The sequence below is a fragment of the Aulonocara sp. 'chitande type north' Nkhata Bay genome, linkage group LG3, assembly GCF_057382095.1.
Source record: "Aulonocara sp. 'chitande type north' Nkhata Bay isolate Kocher_YH1m ecotype deep benthic linkage group LG3, A_spYH_male_GT1.1, whole genome shotgun sequence".
In the NCBI taxonomy this organism is placed as follows: domain Eukaryota; kingdom Metazoa; phylum Chordata; class Actinopteri; order Cichliformes; family Cichlidae; genus Aulonocara; species Aulonocara sp. 'chitande type north' Nkhata Bay.
This window is the reverse complement of record NC_141346.1, coordinates 69,256,195-69,271,515: the sequence shown is the minus strand read 5'-3', so window position 1 is coordinate 69,271,515 and position 15,321 is coordinate 69,256,195. Positions and strand designations below refer to the sequence as shown.

Genomic DNA, 15,321 nt, shown 5'->3' with positions numbered 1-15,321 from the left:
CAAGATATGCTCTAGTAATTATAGATGTGTTTTCAAAATGGCCAGAAATCTATCCAGTAAAAAGAGCAGATGCAATATCAGTGTTTATGCAATCACTTCATCCCCACATATGGCATTCCCAGTCTGATAAGGTCAGACAATGGAACACATTTTGTTAATGACATCATCAGCAAAGTCTCTGAAGCTCTAGGATTTAGCATCAAATATCACTGTGCATATCACCCACAAAGTGCAGGACTAGTGGAAAGAACTAATGGCACAATAAAACAGAGATTAAGAAAATGCATGGAAGAAACAGGAAGACCATGGCCCGAATGTATAGGTTTGGTAAAGATGTGGATGAGAATAACACAAGGTTCTCAGAAACTTACACCTTTTGAAATCATCCACGGGAGAGCATTTCCATTGCCAATTACCAGTGAACCTATTAACAAATCAATAAGGGAAACTACCCTAGCAGAATGGATGACTAAGCTGTTTGAAAATAAAGAGATTGTGTTAAACAACCAACTGCTGCGTGATTTCTCTCCAGTGTCTTGCAGGTTACAACCGGGTGATTGGATCCTGATCAAAGTGCTCCAGAGAAAGAATTGGAGTTCACCCAGGTAGGAGGGCCCATACCAGGTCCTACTTACCACACCGACTGCCTGCAAAATAGCAGCACGACCATCTTGGATCCACCAAAGCCACTGTAAAAAAGTGAGTGACAATCCAGACGCTTAGACGCCGGCTCCCCTGGCTTCTAGGTGATCTATTGGTGAAGGGAAGGCTGATTGGGTATATCCTGCCTTTTTCCTGCTCGCCAATAGTCTACTCACCAGAAGTCTAGGTGTGCCTGGTCATCATGAAAAAACTTGTCCTCCTAGTGGCCTGCATTGCGCTCCTAGTGAGCCTACTAACACTCACCCAGATGAGAGGAAATAAACAACACCACCTGCAAAACAGATGGACACATGACAACTCACACCTGCGCCACCTGAACCAAGACCATAACCACCCATGGATGAACAACGCGTGGTATAGATATGTGTATGATAGAACACACACCGACAACAGCACGGAATGCTATGTGTGTTCACATATGCCAACAACAGCCGTACACGCAGCAATATATGGAAAGGCACCTGAACTTGACGAAGCGATGTGTGTGTTCAACAAGGCAACAACTGGAGATTGCTCACGCAGAGATTTGATGACAACAGGACTGGCCCTGAAAGGTCAAAGCACAAAGAAGGAAGACCTAATTCCATGGTGCAGTGACACAGACGTCAAACGTGTCATGAAACCACTTTCACAACGAAGGATCCTGATTGAACAGACAACCCCTTGTGCCTACAATCTGACGAACTGGAACTACACCTGCAACGAAAAACATTGGGTAAATGTCAAGGCCAACAACACAAAAAACAAATCATTCGCCATAGTTTTGCCGCCGGACATACAGCACCCAATGTGTTTCAACTTCTCTGATGGAAACAGAAAACTTGGACGAAACCTGAACTGCACGCACACACTTGACCTGACCCGATCCAAAGGAACACACTTTTTCAAAAATGGAACTTTCTGGGTCCAGGGAGCTGCTTGGGCCTGCGGGCCTAAAACCTGTTTCATGCTCCCACCGAACTCCACCGGTCTGTGTGCACCAGTACTAATTTCAGACCACACCTTCAAGATCACAGCAGAGACACACACGTCAAGAGCAAAACGTGAAGTTGCTGAAGTCACTGAAGTAATGCCACATGATCCAATCTATGGAACAGATGTGCCCAAGAACTTCAAACTATGGACTGATAGTCAGAAAGTCCTCTACTCCTTGTTCCCTTGGGTAGGAGCTGGGAAAAGCATGCTGAGGATCGAGACACTTGACTACCGATTTGGACTGTTCCTAAATGTTTCAATGAAAATCAACAAGGCGCAAAATGAAGAAATCGACGCAATATGCATTGTAGTGATGCAACACAGAGTCGCACTAGATATGATTCTAGCTGAAAAAGGAGGTTTGTGTGTATTGTTTAACACCACATGTGGTACATACATTCCAGACAATGTGCACTCACAAAACATGACCAACGCTTTGAACACCTTGAGAAAGATTAAAAATGCTGAACAACAAGACTATCTCACAAGCACTGATGATTGGTTGACATGGTTAGTAGGTGGTTCATGGAAGTCCCTACTGATTAAAGGACTTGTTGGAATTGCATTTTTGCTTTTACTGTTATGTGTTTTCACAACATGTGTAGTACCCTGTCTGAAGAAAATGGTATCAAACATGGTGACAACTTCTATCAACGCTTATGTGATGATGTCTCAAATGGAAGAAATTTTGAAAAATGATCCAAACAGTAATGTTTAGTTTAATTGAGCACAGGACTGCTTTATGACGTTCAAACCGAAAATGTTTAGACAACAGGTTATGAACTGATAAAATAACAGTACTGTCATGTGGGAAATCTAAACAACAGGAGGGAATGTCAGAGTATTTTTGCTTTTAAAAGTTTTATTATTCATATAATAATCAGCTAAGAGTGTTTATATTTCTGTTTTGTACTCAACCAGCTGCATATTTTAATTGCTGGCTCCCTACTCTATAACGGAAACTGTTTGCCTTCACATTATCAGTCTTTGCCTTCACATTGTCACTGTTTGCCTTCACATTATCTGTTAGGAGCAGGAAACCGCCACCCAAGAGTAAGAAACAACCTTGTAGAGAACACGAAGTTTTTTGATAAACCACACCTGTTTTCTTGACAAGATAAGGATGATATTTCCTTTTTTGTATGCTTCATGATGTGTATAAATAAAGCCAGACTGCACCAAGGAGGTGTGAATCTCTGCTGAGATTTCACCCGTGCACGTTAAACTGCTGAAGAGTCTGAGTGTTATTTCATTGCATCTGAGTACTTGTTAAAAGAATCTCTAACACACACAGACACACACACACACACACACACACACACACACACACACACACACACACACACACACACACACACATTATTTTATAATTTAGATTATTTTGTTGTTTCCTATTACATATTTCTATAATTTGTATAGATTTATACAGAATTATTCAGTGATAATAAATCCTATGTTTGTTTATTCTAAAGGAACCCCGTTAGCTTCCACAACAGATGTTGCTCCTCTTCCGTCAAATAGGGCTTTGGAGTTGACGTCACGCCGCAATGCATTGTGGGAGCGCGGCACCATTTTCGGGGTCTACGAATCAAATCAAACAAACTGTGTTGGAACGACGATTACAAGATGCTTAAAAGCAGCTCAATAGAGAATGGACTGTATAGAGACCGATTGCGTCCAGAGGCGAAGCGGCGGTACTTGCAGAAAATAGCGTGCATTGGAAATGTGGACCTGTATAAAATACGGCCGTGGAGTAGAAACCCTGAAGACCAACCGCTACTGACGTAGCCTGATGTATTTCATACCTTATCTGTGGAATCAGCGCGTACAAGTCGTCATTCAATCAAAGGTAAGTCAGCTCAAGTACTGCGTGTGAAATGCGTTTGATTTCCCTGCAAACATTCACATTAGTGCAGCATAAATTCATTCATGAGGGGAAATTACAGTGAGAACATGTGGAGGCTGTTAGGTGGATAACATAGTGAGTTCAGTGCATTGATGTGACACTGTCCTGAAGGATTTAGTTATTATTTATGGTTAAAGAAAATGCAATGATGTATTAATGTTTATTATAAATAATCCTAATTATACATCTTGCTTCCATGTTTGTATCCTGTGTCACTAAAAATACATTTTATTTTAGTTTTATACATTGATTAATGACCTGCAGAATCTCCTTATCATATTAAGTGATTCATAATTGTCACTTTATGCTTTCTCCATCTCTAAAGTGATGACATCCTTGCATTACATACTTTAGGTTCATTTTCTGCAGGCAGGTTTCTGACAGAGAACAGGCAGATTTACACTATAACATGCAGCGTTCTATAGATGGAAAAAGAAATGAAAAATTACATGTATGTGCTAACTTTCTAAACACTTTGTTACATTTATGATAAAGTAGATAAAACACATTTGTGTCGACCTTGGCTCATAGTTCTTGTCTTTAAATGAACTTTGTCTGTGTGTGTTTCAGGTGCTGCACTCTAAGACTGAATGAACCAGCATTGCAGCCATGGCTCACTGTGAGCATCACAGGGAAGGTTGAAGTCGCCCACTGCAGCTGTATGGCCGGAGTCGCAGAGACCTGCACCCACGTCGCTGCTCTTCTGTCTAAAGTAGACGGAACAGTGTTGATCTGTGGCACAAGGACTGTTACAGATGAACCTGCATACTGGGTTTTGCCTGGTAATATGACCAAGATGCAGCCAGAGGTTGGCCATAAGATAGACGACTTCTCTTCAGCTGCCCAAAAAAAGGTTCTTGATCAAAACATACACAGACCATCTGTAGTGACAGGTAAAAGGAGCCGTCCCCAAAACAGAAAAATACCACCTGCTACTGTGGAGGAGTTGTCACTGCTATAATGCCATAATGTTTTATCTAGGGGTCTAGATTTATGCCTGTAGTGCACTGCTGTGTAAATAATTTGCATTTACTGAATATGTACTGACTGAGTCCCGCTGTTCAAATGTTGAATAAAGAAACAAACTAATTTTGCCTTTTTTTAAATTTATTTTTTATTAAAACCACTTTATAGAACATCACATCAGGTACAATGTAGAATCCATGTCATTTACAGTTTACAAATGACAAAATGTTTACACCAAATCATGAGTGTTTACATGATATCACCCACTACTAACATTACTTAATTTACTGTATCTTTTGAAAAAATAACAGCACAAGACTTAAGAACATTTAACAGGAGCAGGTTTCATTCTTCCCTGGTTTTATTATCACACTGTTCACCAAACGCAGCAAACCTTCACCATCTTATCCAGAAGGGTCACCTCTTCACCCTCACATGGAAGAAGTAATCTGATTGGCATGGTGGTTTGTTTGAAGCAGGTCCCTCGTGTAGCACTAGAAACCAGTCCCGATGTTTCATCCATTTCATTGGCTGGTTTGCTGCAATAATGCCAAATAATTAGCAACTCTATAAATAGAAGGTAGTTCTGCAAAATCACTCAGTAGGATGTTTGTTCTAATTTGCTATGACCTCAGAGCGCATCGAAAATGAAACTAATAGGCTATAAAGAGTGATATGAACATATTTAGAACTTACCGGAATGAAAATGTCTGGAGCACCAACAGATATTTGGAGATGGAAGAGAACTGCACGTCAGCTCGTCTCCAGGCTGGACGCCTTCGTTTGGTAACATCGATACACAAGCCGCTCATGTTGCTTCCAGGTTGGGAAAGAATGAAAAGATAAACCATTTTCAACCTTATTCTCTTGCCGGTCGTGCGATCGAACATTGCAGCCGGCCACACAGCAAATACGAACCGTGGCTGTTGTGTGTGCTCCCTTTTCACTTGCGCTAGACCCCCAAAATGGCGGATCGGGCCAAAATCCTTTCCACGCCCACCCCCGTGACATCACGCTCCAAAGCCCTATACTCACATAAAATATTACACAATAAAGTGGATTCAAGATATCCACATAATTTCACTCTTACATCCACAGTGAGGTTTCACAATTGTTCAAATATAAGCAATCAATAATAATAATAATAATATCAATAACATTGAGGCACATTACACAAATTTCAAAAACAAATCATGTCTTACAATATTTACAACAACTAAAAGCTCTGTAAATCGGCTTTTAAGTGTTCATTGAAGTTTTGAATAATTCTCTAATTTTTTAAGGCAACTTATCCCTTTTAAAAGTTGCTCTAATTGTAACAGTTTTACAAAACGTTACTTTTAACTCGAGCATTTACTAAATTGCAGCTTGTTGAAAACTGTGTAATATGATGATGTATTTCATCTGGATACTGCAGCTGAGCAGAATAAATGTGGTGTGTTTAACAGAATTGCTTTCTTTAGAACTACAAGTAAGCCATAGAATATTTTAGCCTGTACAGGTATGGAACACCAGGACTGCCATAATGAATTAATTAAATACACCATTAAATAATTAATTAAATGTGGCAATAATTAATTAAAATTGGAATTAATTAATTAAATAAATAGTTATGACACATGTAATTAATTAATTATTGACACATTTAATTAATTATTTATGTATTTCACATTTTAATTAATTATTGATACATTTAATTAATTAATTATTGACACATTTAATTAATTATTTATGTATTTCACATTTTAATTAATTATTGACACATTTCATTAATTATTGACACATTTAATTAATTATTTAATGATATATTTATTTTTTTCATTTTGGCAGTCCTGACGCCTGGCTCTCATCATGAAATAATTTTATCTGTCAGCCTCACCCATCAAACTCAGGGGGCGGGGTTAACGCTGATCGAGTCAAAACCATTGCTTTGGCCTGGTGGCCATTGTTTCTAGCACACAACAACTGGCATGTGGAAGCTAACAGAACTGAGCTTTGAAAAACCCTGTTTGTGTGTCACCAAATACCGTTTTAATATTTTTTTAGCCGAGAATGTAGTGGTTTAATCTTCATGTGTCTGGTCGGTTTGTCGAGATACAGCCTCTTTGCAAAAGTGTTTCGATGATTTCGGAGATGTCTGCCCAGTCTCACGGCAAAGCGTGGGATAGACCCGCTCGCCTCGCAAGCAATCCCACCGACAAAGCGCAGGCCCCGGTACACAGCTGTAGTAACCCCCGCTGACTTCTTTTACTGAGGTTATATTTATCGATGTTTTATTTCCTGATGTTCTTATGTGTCCTACGTGTTTCAGTCGCCAATTCTGAATTATAACTAACATTAAAAACATGTTTAAGGAGGAGAGAGAGCAAATAAATCTGTTTAACATCTGATCTTTGGGTTTTTGTTCAGTAATCAGCGTGACCTGTGTATAAACACATAAAAGAGATAACGTTGGTGTTTCCGTCATGTAGTAACTGCTGGCTTTAACTGTACAAAGGTTGTTCGACACTATGAAACACATACAGACTTCATGATGTTCGGCTAATATTTTTATTGTGAATATTAATCATGCTGACCTCGCTCTGTACACCACGCAGCGAGGTCAGCATATCCACGATATCCTCAGCTCCATGAGTTAACACAAAGTTTCCCAGCTGACTATCTAACTGCCAACTATTCCAGAGACGTGAAAATATACAGCATAAAGAAAAGTGTAAGAGACTCAGCAGCAGATTAGAATAACAGTTATACATTTAATAAATCACCAAATGAATCCAAGAAACGAGCAAACCTGTTCCGACAATTTGAATTTGTATTCCCTCAGCTGCAGACTCACTGCTGTTTAAATGTTTGAAAAGGAAGATTAGATATAAAAAACGTCAAACATAGACTCAGTCTGCCTTCACATTTGATATGAGGCCAGCACGTATAGTGGCCTCAGCAGGCTATTACTGAAATACACGTGCTATATCATAAACTATGATATAAACAGGGAGGTCCTATTAACATGTTTAGTTTTAAAGGACACCTTCCTGCCTTTAGTCTCATTCATGAGCAGTATTAGTTTTCTTCTAACATCCAGAAGTCTGCACAATGTGTTTCATAGTTTGTAACAAGCCTTTGACAGGTAAACATAACATGACCGAAAAAGCAAAAAAAAAGAAAAAAAAAGAGAGAGAGTGTTGACATAAGAAGAGAAAATTCTCTCAATTATGGAGACAGACAAATGGTTCATTTATGTTTGATGTGTGTTTATTCCTCCCTAAATATCGTCGGTGAAGTTCGCCATGCATGTCAGATTTTCCTGCGCATTTTTATACCTCTGCCAACAGAGAGAGAAAAAAAATCACATTCTAACAGACAGCTGGTGCTTAGAATACAGTTGAATAACTATTAAAAAACAGATGATATTTAGATGATAGTTCAGTCTAACACATGTGCCAGTGAACCATTAAACGTCTGTGAAACTATGCAGTTATGAAACGTAACTTTAACCTCAGCCAAACCGATTTGCTCAGTTGTAAATAAAACAGCGAAGTAAACGTGACCCGACAGACAGAACCTGAGTGAATGAAGTCCAGCGTTTAACCACTGAGAGCTAAAACTCAGCTGAGGTTTGAAAGCTGTGTGCCGGTGATTGGACATCAGCCGCTGATAAAGCTGTTCGCCTATAAAGTGCTCTGTAAGGAAACGAGCTCCAGCAGCTCTGCGCTCGGGGAAAACACTATATTTACTTATCTTGTGCAGAAAAATGCGCTGACATTGCGTTATATCGAGCACCGGCTGCCCAGTTAAACTGTGACTATCACCAGGTAACTAGGCGTGTTTCTTGAATTAGCAGCAGGTGTTAAACAGCTGACAGATGAGGAGGAGGATGCATGCAGGTAAACTGAGGGTCTGTTGAGCTGATCGCTGGTTTCGTGAGAAAAATGTCAGCTCGTTCTTTATGTTACAGAAGCACAGAGACACAAGACCAGGCGGAAAGAGACGATCGTTCGGTGAAAATGAGAATCTGCGAATGCAACATGTGGAACACGGAGAGTGGAATATGTAAACAAACCGGTTAACGTAACCCCCTCGGTGCACTCTGCATGCTAACTGTTAGCAGAGCTAGTGAAATCTCTGAAAACATCTGAGCACTTTTGCAAACATGTTCTATGTTGACAACCTGACCAGACATACGTCGCGACATTCGCGGCTAAAACACTGTTAAAAGTGTAGCTGGTGACAGAAAAACGGGGTATTTTAAAACTACACCACCACCATTGCTGCTTGTGATTTGATCTGCATTCTGGGATAACTGGCTGCCCCAAGTCTACACAAGCAATCGATTATCTAGGATCGACCTGTTTTGACTTACTTTGCACGGCAACCAATCAAATGTTAGAGAAGCTGCATGGGCAGCGTTAACCCCGCCCCCTGAGTTTGATGGGTGAGGCTGACAGATAAAATTATTTCATGACGAGAGCCAGGCGTCAGGACTGCCAAAATGAAATAAATAAATATATCATTAAATAATTAATTAAATGTGTCAATAATTAATTAAATGTGTCAATAATTAATTAAAATGTGAAATACATAAATAATTAATTAAATGTGTCAATAATTAATTAATTACATGTGTCAATAATTAATTAAAATGTGAAATACATAAATAATTAATTAAATGTGTCAATAATTAATTTATTACATGTGTCATAACTATTTATTTAATTAATTAATTCCAATTTTAATTAATTATTGCCACATTTAATTAATTATTTAATGGTGTATTTAATTAATTCATTATGGCAGTCCTGGCGTTCCATATACAGGAAGCCAAGAAAGGTTATTATGCATTTTATCAATATTAGTATAGTATGAACATCTTCACACTAATCTGGACGCCTTATTCTGGACTAATTGAAGTCTGTTAAGATCTGTCTTATTAGCTGCTGACCAAATGATTGAACAATACTCCAGATGAGACATTACTAGTGCATTAATGACATCTTTCATAATGAAGAAGTGATACACAAAGAGCATTTCATAGCCATAGCTATGCCTTGTCGGCAGAGTTATGTGGCATTAGTGATGTTTGTACTTTCAGCGTTAACTTGGTTTTAAAGCCTTTAAAATATACGCCGTTCAATAGTCGACCTTAATCTGACAGAGAATGAGATGATTTTGTGGATAATTAAAGTCAGTCATATATCCACAAACACAACAAGCTGAAAGTCAGTGATGCTGCTCGGTTTGCAGTCCTGAACATCACGGCACAAGCAGGATCCACTGCACTGTTAATGTTAGCTGTGTTATATTGCTGCCTCTGTTCGGTGGTGTCGAGCCAAATGCACTTTAACGTGTGTTTGAACGAGCTGACGGTTCACTCGTTAAGCTGAAAGAAAGATGCTTTAATCACAGCAGTCACACATGTGTCCACTGCACCATCTGGAACTCTTCTTGTTTACACTCGTAATAACACAAACACTAAATCCTGCTTCTCTGGTGCTGTTGTGTAGCAGTGTGTACACCTGAGACTGTCACCTGTCTGTCTGTCCTGCACTCTCTCTCTGTTTCTTTCTCTCTGATTGTGGAATAAAAGTATGAACATGTGTTTATAAGTTACACTTGTGTTTGAATCCTGCAGCTTATCACACATTTGATTTCCATGTGTGACGACTGCAAGTGTCCAGAGTGAGGACAGACTGAGGGAGCCACTGCTGCACATCATCTGTGAGGCTTTGCACCCCTGATGATCCACCAGGACAAACTCAGCAGTGTGTGAGGAAGAGGAGGAGGAAGAGCCAGCAGCAGCTGACAGATGGAGAGAATAGACAGACTGTTCCCTGTTTGTGAAGGACTGCTAGGAAAGTTTAACATAACTGTCTGTGCTGAATCAGTCTTATTAGGTAATGTTCAAATAATGTGATCATCCCAGTGTTTTCAGTGTGGGAGAAAGTACTCAGGGCCTTCAAGTTACACACTATGAAAGGCAGCAACAAGTTTAATGTTCAGAAACCTAAAGTCTGTATCAGCAGCAGGATGGAGCTAAAAATAAATGTTGGTTTCAGTTCTATGAAGCTTTGAGTATTTTGGATCAGTAGCTGCTGTGTTTGTTGCATCATATTGCTGTAACTGTTTATATGCTTTATATATTCTGAGCTAAGTTGATCTATAGTGTTACATCATATTCTATAAGGATGTTATGTGTTTGTAGACTTTCTGCCCAGTTTGACCCATTTAGCAGAAGTCAGCCTGTTTAAGGCTCTGATATCTATTCTGTGTGACTTAAAGCAGTTATGACATGGTCTGATTTTCTCACCCAATAAAGGAATATTTCATATATCAGTCTACTCTTCATTCTATCAGACACAGTTATCACAGCTCCTACATTTGCTTTTTACACATACCGTATTTTCACGACCATAAGGCGCACAGTGCTAAAAGGCGCAGTCTCAGTTATGTGTGCCCTTACTGTATTTAACACACACATAAGGCGCACTGGACCATAGGGTGCATACAAGTACCGTATGCGTATTTAAAAATAAAGCGGGAGCAAACCTGAATTCGGTACCTTACTCACATTTCTATTGCCGGTAATCGTCATCATCAACAACACACAAGCATACAAGTGTGCATATTTAAAAATAAAGCAGGAGCAAAACTGAGTTTGGTACTCACATTTTTATTACCAGTAATCGTCATCATCAACAACACACAAGCATACAAGTGTGCGTATTTAAAAATAAAGCAGGAGCAAAACAAAGTTTGGTACTCACATTTTTATCATCAATCAAACCCATCGAAGTCCTCATCCTCTGTGTCTGAATTGAACAGCTGCGCTAAATCTCCATCAAACATGCCAGGTTCACTTTCTTCACTGTCAGAGTCACTTTCTGTGCCGTGCGGCTCCTCGGAAACGATGCCGGCTTTTGCGAAAGCTCGAACAACAGTGCCAGCAGACATGTTAGCCCAAGCATCTACAATCCATTGGCAAATTGTGGCGTAACTCGCCCGGCACTGCCTTCCACTCTTAGTGAAACTGTGGTCTCCACCGGTCATCCATCGCTCCCAGGCCGCTCGCAGCCTTACTTTGAACGGGCGGTTCACACCGATGTCCAGCGGTTGGAGTTCCTTTGTCAGGCCTCCCGGAATGACAGCAAGCTCACAGTTCATTTGCTTCACAAGTTTTTTCACATCGGCTGTGAGATGGGCACGCATAGAGTCACAGATCAACAGCGATGGTGATGCGTGGAAAAAAACCACCTGGTCTCCTTACATACACCTCCCTCAGCCAGTCTTTCATCATTTCCTCATCCATCCAGCCCTTTTCATTTGCCTTAATGATGATTTCTGCTGGAAACTTCTCTTTAGGCAAAGACTTTCGCTTAAAAATCACCATAGGCGGCAGTTTCTGTCCATTAGCATGGCAGCCAAGCACAACAGTAAAAGAAGACTTTTCATACCCCGTTGTGCGTATCGCTACCGTGCTGGTCCCCTTCTTCTCCACAGTGTGACTCACCGGGATGTCAAAAGTGAGCGGGACCTCGTCCATGTTTGTGATGTGGCTGGGCTGGATGTGTTTGTCGCCGATGTGTTTGCTGCAGTAGGAGCGGAAGATGGCCAGCTTTTCCTTATAATCCGCTGGAAGTTGCTGCGCTACCGTAGTCCTGGTCCGGATGGAAAAATGGCACCGTTTCATAAAACGAAAGCACCAAGACGGACCTCCTTGGAAATGTTCAATGTTCATCTCTTCAGCTAGTGAAACTGCTTTTAGCTGAATGGTGACCGTTGAAACTGCTTCTCCCGCTCGCTCTTTGCTCGATGATCCACCGCTCGAGTCTTTCCTCCAACTCGAACCACCTCGCCTTATGTCCGCGGAAACTCAGCTGCGTTTTCTTGACCTGCCGGAGCTTGTTTTCCAGCTTCCTCCATTTGCGAACCATCGATTCGTTAATCTTAAATTCTCTCGCCGCTGCTCGATTTCCATATTCCTCCGCGTAGCTGATGGCCTTCAGTTTAAACTGTGCTTCGTAAGCGTGTCTCTTTGCCATTTTCAGGGTTGTTAAAACAACGATGTCCTGCATAATGCACATACCTGTTCTTTTATACAGGTATGTGCGATTGTCCCGGTATATACGATCAACGCCCACACTTCACCCTTTAATGTTCTTATGGTGTTCTCTACTACGTCCTCCTTTTTGAAGAAAATCTAAGACTTTTAAGTGCGCCTTATGGTCGTGAAAATACGGTATATGTAAGCATTGAGCCAAATTTAGTACCAACATACTGAAGGAACAATATTTGTCTCTTATATATGATACATCTATATAAACACTGTCACAGATACTTGTCTGTGAGTGAAGTGATTAATATGATAACTATAATATTGGCCATATTATATTTACATTACCACAGTGAGATGACTTTAGTCTCATGAACAACATCAGCTAATTGTTATTTACAGCTAATCTTAAACGACTGTTCAGCACAGAAATGAAGCCCAACAATCATGTTTCACAGTCCTGTGGTCTCAGCCTCAGATACTCATCAAATCACACAGAGCTCATGTAGAAACAAATGAACTAAATATGTTCTCCTTCATTTCTGTCAAACAAAGCTGTATGAAACATTTCCAGCTGTTAGTATCATGGTTGCTAGGCAACCTGGGCAGCGCGACGGAGGCTAGACGTCCCATTTCACGAGCCTACGAGCCTCGCACTTCGGCCTTAGCGGTCTTTGAGTACGCGGCCCTCGAGGACTTTAAAGCTGCAGAACCTGAATCGAGATACAGCCATGATGATCTCCAGCCTCGTGCTCGCCAACATTCTCACCTGAGTTAAGAAGACGATCACTGAAATGGTCTCAGCAGGTCCTTTGATGACAGCAATGAAATGCAGTGGTAAGGCTTTTTGGGGATTAAGTTCGTTTTCATGGCAAAGAAGGACGATGCAGTTCATCTGATCACTCCTCATAACATTCTGGAGTGCAGGCAAAATGCTATTATAAAAACTTAAGCAGCAACTTCTCCAGGTTCCAATATTTATGCAATTCTCAAACCTTTTGGCCACGACTGTATAACCTCTTCTGAAGTTTAGTGGATATTATACATGGTTAACCCACCAAGCTGACAGGACAACACAGGTACATGTTAAAATTCTTAAGATCATGTTTAAAAGCACAAAAATGGAATTTTCTTTCATTCAGTAATCAGTTATATTAATGAATCGGCAGAAAACATGTCACAATTCGACTTTTTTAGCCACTAAATTTGTTGTATCGTCACTGGTTGGTCAGACCATTTTTTTTTTTTTTTTTTTGAAGTTAAGTTGTTGTCCTGCAACCCAGAGAGTTTATTTGTTAGTAGTGGATAAACTTTATTCTTTAACGGCGGGTGTATGTTAAGTTTCACTGCTTGAAACTTGCTGGAAAATCTTCATGTGTTCATGGATGTAAGCTGTTTCTTCATTGCGTGTATGTGCGTTTGTAGGTGGGCTAATTTAACGTTTTGTTTTTTTTTTCTCAAACAAGGCATTTCTCTAGCATGTGCCTCTCTCTCACATTTCTCTGCTTGTGTGTTTTGTTTCACCTTTTGTTGTGATGCTCCGGACGCCTTCCCAACCTCCACAAGTTTGTTGGGCCCAATGTTATATGTTAAAAACTCCTCTTAATTTCTCCTTTAATTCTCTGCTTGCTGCTGTCTTTTCCACAGCTGCTGATTCTTGCTGAATTTGGTTTCCATTACTATAATTTGCTTCGGCCGCTGTGCTTGTGGGGGCAGTTGGTCCAGGCCCGTAGCCACCTGTATCAACACACTGAGAGATTTATTTAATATCATTTTCATCACAATCTTACTCTGCCGGCTGACGTGCCAGTCTTAATCATACACATTTGTCTCTTCTATATCAAAACCCAGCCAAACATCAAACATTCAGCGTAGTCATTCAAAACCTTATTTGTAATATTATAATCAGCAAAATCCGCGTTTTAATTACAAGCATGTATCATTGTTTGCAAATCATAATTATAAAACTCAAAAACACGCTAAACAGCAACAAAAGTCCTCTGTGTGCCTCACAGCTCATTTGCATGCTCACACACAGTCTAAAAATAGCTCGCAGCGCTGCAGTGCGCTGTCGTCACACACAGGGTCACACAAAGCTCAGGCAAAACTCTATTATTTTATATTACAAAGACGTCTTATATTTACAATCACTGACAGGCCTGACAGATTCAGCACCTAACAAATTTCGACAAATTTAAAATAACGGGTCTCACCGAAGAAAGTCTCACTTTTTTGTAATCAATCAAACAGTATCTGTTACTTCTGGGAACAGTTTCTGACCTAACTTCTAAAATCCCTAACTCAATTTAACTTTGTCCAAACAAGCACAAGACACCGTTTTCAACGATGAGGAGACTCTAACTCCTAGCTTATTCTCGAGATGCCCTGTACCCCACAGCTAAGCCAAACTGAACTATCCCTGTTCGCCGACAGGTCAAAGCCGCGCGTCCACGGCCAGGAGGGAGCGTAACCTCCGGGCTATGCGCTTCTTAGCATCTTCCAGTGCCGTCCTATAATAATTTTCACCTACACAATTTCGACAAATTTTACCATAACGGGTCTCACCGAAGAAAGATAACTTTTTTACGACCAATTAAACAGTATCTGTTACTTCTGGGAACAGTTTCTGACCTAATTTCTATAACAACACATAGCCAATTCCCTACCAAACTACCTGAGCCTTTAACTCAATATCCAGGGACTCAAACCCAACATTATTACGTTCATATTTCTTCAACTTCATTAAATACTCTTAAGCAACTTT

At 40.2% G+C, this 15,321-nt stretch overlaps 2 protein-coding genes across 2 annotated transcripts in view; one reads left to right on the top strand and one right to left on the bottom strand.

The window, feature by feature from the left end:
- LOC147336844 (protein NLRC3-like) overlaps positions 1 to 15,321 on the bottom strand; it is a 167,489-nt gene that overhangs the window by 70,606 nt on the left and 81,562 nt on the right. The gene's annotated exons all lie outside the window — the stretch shown is intronic.
- On the top strand, positions 845 to 2,356 carry LOC147336847 (uncharacterized). The gene has a single exon (XM_086285655.1). The coding sequence runs from the start codon at positions 845 to 847 to the stop codon at positions 2,354 to 2,356; it is 1,512 nt and encodes a 503-aa protein (XP_086141781.1).